This window comes from Clarias gariepinus, chromosome 5 (assembly GCF_024256425.1).
Source record: "Clarias gariepinus isolate MV-2021 ecotype Netherlands chromosome 5, CGAR_prim_01v2, whole genome shotgun sequence".
In the NCBI taxonomy this organism is placed as follows: domain Eukaryota; kingdom Metazoa; phylum Chordata; class Actinopteri; order Siluriformes; family Clariidae; genus Clarias; species Clarias gariepinus.
Window position 1 is genome coordinate 26,241,378 of NC_071104.1, and position 9,909 is coordinate 26,251,286.

Here is a 9,909-nt window from a genome sequence, read left to right on the forward strand (position 1 = left end):
AGGCTATTTATATAGTCTAGACTGTAACTTAACTGTGTTAATTATGATGGAACTTTCCTGCAATTCCAGGTTTTTTTCTATAACCTGTAGTCGTCACACAATTTAAATATCTTAATATTTCCCCTTTCACTTTTAGGCAGTTTACAGCCGCGTTAGCTGACCTACATGAAGCTAGCAAGCTCTGCCCGAACAATCGCGAGATTCGCCGTCTCCTGGCCCGAGTAGAAGAGGAGTGTAAACAAATGCAGCGTGCACAGAATAAACAGGGAGTGATGAGCCAGTCCACTGTATCTCAAGACTCTGACCATGAGCATGAAGACGGGGAGGAAGAGGAAGATGTGCCTGAGAGCAGCTTAAGTAAGGATCTTCATGATGAGGAGGGGATCTCCAAGATGGACACAAGAACAGAAGCCTGGTCCCAAAGCTTTTACTCATTTAATCGGACACTACCAGAGTCAAATTCTCCTCCTCCTCATAGGCAGAGCCAGCGGCAGCGAGAACCCCTAACACATAAAAGCCTGATACTCCAGCCCACTAAACAAGCCCAGATTGTCAAAACCAACCAGCACTTGAGCGCCACATGCCCAGCAGGCACTAGGACCCAGTCACAGAACCATGGCTCCCCCAGCCCAGTGCCTAGTCGGCACATGCTGAAAGCTGGGCCAGGCATTGACATCAGCCCTCTATCGCCCCCTAGTGAAGTAGATAGATGTCCTCTTTCAACTACAGCTCAACACGACGGTGAAGGGATTCAACTATCTGAGGCATTTGTGTCATGTAGCTCAAACAGGGCCCCAGAGAGACTCCTGGCTCATTCAGTGAGCTCCGTGGAGGGCCTGGCTCTGTCAGCAGGACATGGAGCTCAGGGACAGGAGCTGAGGAAGGAATCTGTTCAGGGTGCAGGATCAGGCTCTGGATCTCAGCCAAGCAGCATGAGAGCGTCAAGCTCCACCAGCAGCCTGGCATCCAGCAGCAGCCTGTCAGACAGCTGTAAGATGCACGGGCCAGACGTTAGAATTAAAACCAGCGTGGACAAAAGCAAGACTGCCAACCAAGAGTACAAACCCCGACCTTTCATGGGTGTTATGGACAAAACAGCCCGCTTTCAGCAGCATCACCATCAGCAGGGCCAGCAGCCAGTGTCCCGTGCTTGGCAAGGTCACTCAGACAGCCACAGCATGTCCTCAACAGGAGTGAACAGTGAGCTAACCTTTGCCAAGCCGGGCAGCAATTACCCTGAGCAGCCTAAATCCTCCTCTCAGGGTGTTGCTTTAGGGAGTCTCCACAATGGCAGTCTGCACTGTACACCATTTAGTGACAAGTTCTGTCAAGCCACCACCTCTTACAAAGAGCCCAAGCCAGCGGTGGCCATGGCACATTCCTACACGGACAACAAGCCTAAACATCCCAGCTTAAGCCGAGATAATCCTGCCATTCATGTAGCTTCAATGAAACCAAAGCGATCCTTTATTGAATCCAATGTATAAAGCCCATTCATGATACAAAACAGGAATCCATTGCTCCTCACGTTTTCATTTACTTTCTCATCATTCACTCTCACACAAACACTCAGCAAACATGTTCAACGTGAAATAAAGGGATTTTGTTTTTTATTAATCGTTTTTTTTACACTGTATACAACTAAATCCTATTTAAGTTCAACTTAACATAAAAAGAATGTTTTTTTGTATATTTTTTTATTTTTCCGGTAAGGCCAAAAGTATGTGCTAATGGGCTGCTGTCATATCATATTTCAGCCACACTGGAAACTAACCACTGCAAAGGGATGCACATAAACCCACACACAGCACTTTACACACCATTACTGCAAATCTGTCAAGTACTCATAATACACACAATAGGTTTATCTGTTAACCTTATGTCACTGGTGCTGAAACATAATGAACAAAGTGTGGCGTTTAATTACTGAAAAAAGAATAAAAGAGGTCAATATTGAGTAGACACTTAAACCACTAGTGCAGTGTATCTTTGACCTGTGTGAGAATAGCAGTTTATTTGTCATGCTTTAACTTGCTTCTTTTAGCTAATCAGACTGAAGCTGTGCTGAAGCAGGTGTGTGTTACAGGTCAATGCAACACAATCTGCTCCAGGACTGGATCTGACAAATGGCTTTTAACTTTGTAAATAACACTTGTATTTTTCAAACCCTTGATTTTATGTAAAAGTCCATCATTGTGTTCGACTGTTTGGGATTTGTTTTAGTTGAGATGTTTGAGATTATTGAAAATGGACCCCTGTTTGTATGTTTGTATGCTACATATAAATCTGCCCTATAATGTTAAAAAAATCAACTTCTCTCCTTCTATGTGCTTGTTGTTGTGCTGTCTGAGATAATTTATTTACGGCACCTATGGCTTGGTAATTGTAAAAGCAATATATTTTATATAGTTATTTTTGCACAGCTGCTAAAATATTTCAATAAGAAGCTCTATGGAGATGACCTGGGTTGAAGTGCACAAGACGGTTGCCATTTTTATTAAAGAGGAAATGCAGTGTATAATGAGAGATATGCTTGGGGGCAGGAAATTCTATTTTAATAAGTATTTTATTTGCAATTGTTGCCATGTTTCAGTAATGTGAATGGTATTATTCATTAATAACGTGATGTAAAGATGCATTACTGCCATTATTCAACAGGAAATAATAAATCTCACTGATAAACAGCCGGCAAGTCCAGTTCTCTTGTTTTTGCTATGCACCGATGCAAGATGTTTGAGATTCAGATCAAACAATAAAACAGAATTTTAGCTTGATCTTCCTGTGTTAATTTAGAAAATGGCACCTTTGGTTTAATTAAACTCATTTAATTATCAAGTGTTCATTCAAGTATTAGAGCATGTGATTGACAAGAGGTTACTTTTTGCCCAGGTGTGCCCTGTTACCTTGCTTATTGAAACAGTTAATATCGCCCGAGGGTTTCACCTGTGAAGACTTGGTTTATCATTTAAATGATAAACCAACATGTAGGCCAGAAGTCTGTGTGTAGGAGAAATGCGAGCATTTTCAAACGGAAAGAAGGTAAAATTAATAAAAGCCACTGCACATAGGCATAGCTAATACAACAATTTAGCTTGTCTTGTATGCAAAGAACTCTGGTTTCCTCCCACAGTCCAAAGACCTGCAGATTAGGCTAATTGGCGTTCCCAAATTGTGTGTAAATGAGTGTGTCCATGGTGTGCCCCAAAGTCTCCTGGGATAGGCTCCAGGCCCCACGCAACCCTGAATACAGGATAAAGCGGTATGGATAGTGAGGGAGTGAGCATATGCAAAGAATCACAGGAATGCCAACAACCAGATATATAGCATGTCAGCCAAGGACAACAGCAGCACTTAAAAAAAAGGTTAGAGGTACGGTACAGTATGAACAAACCCCAAAAACTGTCAGTGACATCACTAAAGACCTCCTTACAGCATAGAAGAAGCTGTCATTTACATTAGTGCGATTTACCAAATGCCCTAATCCCTAGTGACTTATAAAAGCGCTTTGAGGCCGCAATCAATAAATAAATTTTGAAACATGTTCACCAAGGTCACAAAGACTCTAAAAACTGCTACGGGTGTAAAATATTAAGAAAAAAACAATGACAATACACTATTTTTTTTTAAGTTTTAATTTAAGAACCAGTGTGAAGAGGTAGGTCTTTAGTTGTCAGTTAAAGATGGCTGGTGGGATTGGACAGAGTTTGGTGCAAACTGGGAAAAGTGCAGGGTGTAATGGGTGGGTGCTGGTCTGTTTTCATCTTTGTGGGCAAGTATAAGTGTTTTAAATATAGGGAGTAGAGCAATCAGGTGTTGTGTAAGAATTATTAAGGTTGATAAAAACCCAGTGTATATAGCTATATGATGCTCAGTGGCGGACCTATTCCGAATAAGTTGACGTAGTCCAGTCTCAAAGTGACAAGGCATCTGAGTGGCCTGTGAAGATAGAAATGAACAGAAACTGTACTTCTGGGGCTTTAAAGGAGAACTTGACGAAGATGTCAGTTTACGAATGTGAGAGGAGAAGCAAACAGTTTATTCTTCATGGTTGCCCCAAGGTTGCATGCAGTGAAAGAAAGTGTGATCTGAGTGTTGTTCAAGGAGATAACAAGGTCCTGATGTATGGAGGAATCACCTGACAATAACAGCAGTTCAGTCCATGATGAGATGTCTGCCAGACATGCTGAGATCTGAGCAGAAACTGGTTTGAGGGAGGGAAGGATGGGATGAGTCGGGTGTCATCCACAAAACGGTAGTATGAAAACAGAATGTGTAAGAATATGACCTCACTAGGAGATCAAGTATGGATGGAGAACATCATAAGAGTCAAATGCTCCAGTAAGGTTGAGGTGGGTGAAGCCTGGTGGCAGTTTGGATGATGTAGCGGCAAGGAATTACTCAGAGATGAACACAAGGGCAGTTTTAATGGAATGTGCTATTGAACTGGTTAGGATCTTGGAGGTTGACAGATAGACATTTGATTGTATGTGGTGTTTCCAAGCATAACAATGAACCATTTTATGACAACTTTGAAAGCAGAAATATTTAGGCCATACCACAAGCTGACTAACACTAATCAGCAGTAAGAGGTGGCCGGATTAAACCCGCCATGAAAACCTGAGACGAGGCACAAACGTTGTGGAACCTGGATTGAAAGGCCAATGTGTGGAGAATAACAAGATCTGCTCATGATCCAACACAAACAAGGACATTAGTTAAGCGCACTGGAGGTCGTGTCATGGTTTGGGTTTGCATGGCTGCTTCTGGGAACAGACTTTCTAATTGTTACTGATGATGGAACTAATGATGGTAGTTGCAAAATAGATTCAGAAGTCTACAGAAACATTGTCTGCCAATTTACAGAGAAGTATGTCCAATCCATTTGGGAGAAACAAGACAATGACCCTGACAATATTTCGTCACTGCCACCACAAGGTTTTATACGTCCCAAGTCAATCAGCTTACTGAGCATGGATTTCACCTTTTGACTGAGGAGAGAAACCTTCGTGACACTATTACATCATACTGTAATGAGCATATAAGTAGCTACCAATATTTTATATACATTTTATTTTGTTCCATTAGTTCTTAATAAGTTAACCTTGTGGCTACAGTACAAATCTAAAAAAGAAAAATTTGGACATTAAACTCATCTGAGGAGGAGTGGAGGAGGAAATTGATGGAACATGAAGAGACAATGGTAAACATTACATTTTATGCTTACATTTCAGACGTATGTACTTCCATACCTGGCCAAAAAGCTTAAGCGTTGATCAAGACACACACTGTGGTGGCCAATTCACATGCGAAAAATGATTCTTCATGCTGCCTTTTTATCATCACATAACGTTCCTGAGGCTAGACCTGACTAACCCCAGATCATGAGACTTGCACAGTGGCTACAATGCCTGATGGGTGAATCGCTTTATGCACTAGCCTTATTACTTTAAAGCATCAATCGCTCTGAAATAGGATCTCATCAGAACTCATATATATAGGCACAGCTGTTTAGTCCTAATTCTGTCGTTTTTTTTATCACACTGTGTGTGTGTGGAAATGCTTTTAATTTTACTATTAGACATAGCTGTGATTTATTTGTAAATCACATTTTTTATGATGTAACTTCACCAAGGATTTAGGTAAACTTTTTATGGCCATATTTCTTTAATAAAGCTGAAGGTTCAGCACTATCTTTCCAGATTTTAATAATGTCTTGGACAGTTCTTAGCCCAATTCCAGTCATTTCAAATCTCTTTAGTTTTCTTTGCTTAATGAAGGCCAACAATTTCACCCTTTATTAGCCACTTTTTTGGTCAGACAGTGTAAACAATGCCCTGTAATGTTGGGTTCAGTCAGTGATGGGCAATCGAACTACAGATTAAACCAATTCTTGAACTATTATCTCAATAAAAATACATTAAAAATGTAAAAAAAAAATAATAATAATAATAAAAACGTCCTGAAAACATATAAATATTGGGAGATTTAAAATGAACATGGTTAAAATCGGTGAGTAGCGCTACAGATCCCCAAAATCACTTAGTAAGTTGTGTGGGAAGTAATGATGGTGCTGCCGAGCAGGAAGTTTATCACAGCTGGATCAGCACTGCCAATCATCCCAGTCCTCTCTGTTTCCACTCTCCTAGAAGCAGCCATCTATTTAACGAATACAACAGCTACACAAGCACTGAAAATGTCTCTGATTTTTTTTGCTAAGGGCCATGCATCAAAGTCAGAAATGTTCTACTCTAAGAGCACAAATGTATAGAGGGTGGCATGTGATCCTCCTTTTTGTTTAGAGCTGAAGATCTGCACTGCAGCTTTTAGTATAAAGGCAAACTCACAGAGAAGGAGCTGGATCGGTCATTTCGAGCTTTTGCTTCTATCTTGCTAAAAGTTTGGTACTAAAAGCTGGAGCCATGCTGGGAGCTGAAGTGCTCAAACAACAGTTGTTTTAGAAACATCTGTTTTGGCCACTCGTGTTTTCCGTAACCCATATTTTCATTTCACTTTGTACCATTTAATATTGTTTTACAGGAAAAGGTGCCATTTCCTCACTTCAAGAACTAGTTTTGACCAAAGTGCCTGTCTTCACCCTGATATACGTATATACTGTATATATTTTATAACATGCATTTAGATATGAAATATTGTTTTCACAAACATTCTGAAATGTATAAAAACAATAATCAGGCGACTTTGTTTTTTAAAAAACTATTTAGACGAGGAGATTCTAAAAACCAGACCTGTTTAGAGACAGGAGTAATTTACCAATAAAACCCACAAACCTGCAGCCTTAATGAGCTGTTTATGACCTCCTGACCAAAGATACTCCTCTGTGACACCAGCACCGATCAGAAACCGCAGCTTCTTGATCTGGCTTTCAGCTTCTGTAAAAGTCTCAGTAATTCTACATGCAAAGCAAATGATACAATTTTAATATCAACGCTGTCTGTTTGAAACAAATCATGATTTAAAAAATACATTTTGCATTATTAATAACACACATACGCATACACATACAAGGATAATATGTGAGGAGAAAAAGAATAATAGCTGTTTGGCTTGTGCATGAACAGAAATGAAGCCTGTTCAGATGTGCTTCACTGCTTCTGCACTCGTATTTGTTAATAAAACACTTCATCACTTCAAATCAAGCTTCTTAAATTTCATGGCCTGGCAGACAGGCAGCTTGTCTCTGTAGCATTACTGGCATAAATAAAGATAAATGTAATAAGCTGGAATCTGCATCCATTCTGCCTTCCAGATAAATCGGGAAAGCACTTCAATTTGTGTGATTGTGTTCGTGAATGTGTTTCACTCCACTGAGGTCTTTTGAATGAGAATTGCACAATACCTGATTAGTTTGCTCTGGGGAATAAAAAAAGCCTTGAGTTCTTATAGATTTCATTTTCAGACACTGAATTGCAGACACAGAGTTCACCAACACAGCAGCACTCATTTCCCCGCACAGCAACCGGGTACAGGGAAAGTAGTTTTAAAACTCTATTATAATGCGCAATGACTCAGTTATGAACCCAGAAAATAATAGGCTAACCGCAAAGCAGGTATTTGTTACTATGCAGACTTAATATACAAGGATAACGATACACTTCCCTTAAGGTAAAACATAAATAAATAAATAAATAAATAAATGATGCAAATATTCCCAAAGCTCTAAGAGTTCTTTAAGGTCAAAATGTGTTTAAAAATACACTACATTCATTCTTTGGGTATTTTTGCATCATTTCTACCTTAAAGGAAGGTATATCGTTATACTTGTTCCTAAGCTGAGGCTGAAGGTTCCTAGCAGAATCCATTATACATTATAATCCATAGATACAGATACAGGACTATACTGTCGGACGTCCTTTAATTCATTGGTAAAAAGAAGAACAAATTACTGCTAGTCTACAATTCTATTCTGTAAATTGAAAAAGATTCTTACAGTAGCTTTCAATCATTTGTACACAGTGCCAGAGCCTCTCTAATCACAGATAGATAAACACAATAGTGTCAATCTGTTAACAGAAATTTTCAATGATTGTGTAGTTTCCAGTTAAACAGGAATAAAGCTCGAGAGTTAATGTTTGTTCATACCCACAGAAGCCATTGTGGGGGGGGGTTTCTTTTCCCTCACACATCTGTTAGATCATTTGATTGTAAATTACAGACGAAGCCTCGTTTAGCTTTTGTGAATACACTAGATCCCATTTCTAGCTAAAGCACACAATCTAAAAGCTGCCAGTAAACTGCCTTTAGCTTTTGTGCGTTTGCTTCTGCCAGCTGAGGCTTCTGAGTGTTAAACAGAAATCAGGCAGTATTGTAGAGTAGCTGCAATCTGTGCCATGTGGAGAGATTGGTGTATTTATGAAGCAAGGTTATGTATTAGAACCAGCAGAAATTTTGGTTCTATTTTGTTGGGGTGATGCAGAATGTTTTTCAAGCAATAAATAAAAAATAAAAATTTCAATTACACCCAATCTCACTCACTAACTTATCTTCTATACCGCTTTATTCTGTATTCAGAGTCACGGAGACCTGGAGCCTATCCCAGGAGGCTTAGGGCATGAGACAGGGTACACACTGGACAGGGTGCCAATCCGTGGTACAGGGTACACATACTGTACATACACACACTCACACACCCATTTACACACTACGGGCAATTTGGGAAAGCCAATTAGACTAACCTGCATATCTTTGGACTGTAAGAGGAAACCAGACTACCTGGAGGAAACCCACCAAGCACGGGGAGAACATGCAAACTCCATGCACACAGAGATGGGAAACGAACCCGGACCCTGGAGGAGGAGCTAACCACTACACCATTGTGCCGCCCTCAATTAAACTCAATTGATTCTTCTTCTTCTTTTACTTCCAATTTTTTTTCATCATCATTATTATTATTATTATTATTATTATCATCATTATTATTATCATCATTATTATTATTACTCATCCAATCCTTCTTGTAGGCATTGATTCTTTTTTTGTCTAAAAAAATAATTGCCTTTGAAAAGATTTTCTCTGCTGTTCTCAATGGAAATCCCGACCCTGACACATCTCATCATCTGTTCCCTCGCCCCGGCCCTGACAACTGCACTTAGAGGTCAGAAAGTTTCTTCACAGGAGTGCCTTAATAACATTTCACTCTCCTGTGAGCATCTTTATTTTTACTCTTTCAATTAGCCTTTCTCATCAGCACAGCCCTGTTCCTGTCAGAGGCCTATTAAAGAAAAATTATGTATGGGACTATTTGAGAGTACACTCTTGTTTGCCGTATGTCTCGGTCTGTCTTAGTAACAACTTTTTTTCTCTCTTTCTCTGCATGCACACCTATTTTGCTTTTTTGTCTGCGTGTCTGTCTGCCCCCAGTTTTATCCTTGAGCCCAGTTTCACTACAGACATTTCACACAATACATGCAAGAGCAAAATACAAAATTATCAGTAAAACTGGTCAGAAGTTGTTTATTCATTTTCAATAGCAAGATTTAAAGTAAAAAAAAAAAAAAAAACCTACCTTTATTCCTCTATATAGTCCTTTGCTATACTAATGCACTTATCCCAGTGTTTCTGGTGTTTGGATACCATCAAGGTACACCAGAGCCATGATCAGACTGCCTTCTTCACATGTGAAATGCTGGCCTCCCAGGAACTCCTTTAGTGGTCCACACATGTGGAAATGACTTGGAGTGATGTGTAATGTGCATGTGGTGTTTGTAAACGATCACAAGTACAATTCCCACAGACGATGCATTTCTTCTATCAAAGATTTTTAGTAATCAAGTATTTCACTCACCGAATCTTCATAGGAACGACTGCAGTCACCTCAGAGAACTTGGCAGGGACTGGCATTCATAGACGTATGGGCTTCACCGTTTAAACGTCTTCACTCCAACTGTACTT

General features: G+C 39.8%; 1 protein-coding gene across 3 annotated transcripts in view; it reads left to right on the top strand.

The window, feature by feature from the left end:
* The window catches only part of tanc1b (tetratricopeptide repeat, ankyrin repeat and coiled-coil containing 1b), a 136,357-nt gene extending 133,673 nt beyond the window's left edge, over positions 1–2,684 (top strand). For all 3 annotated transcript variants that reach the window (XM_053495887.1, XM_053495888.1, XM_053495889.1), the window contains one exon: positions 137–2,684. In XM_053495887.1, coding sequence (XP_053351862.1) covers positions 137–1,487 — 1,351 coding nt within the window. In that variant the 3' untranslated portion in view covers positions 1,488–2,684. The remainder of the gene's footprint in view (positions 1–136) is intronic.
* Positions 2,685–9,909: the final 7,225 nt, after the last annotated feature.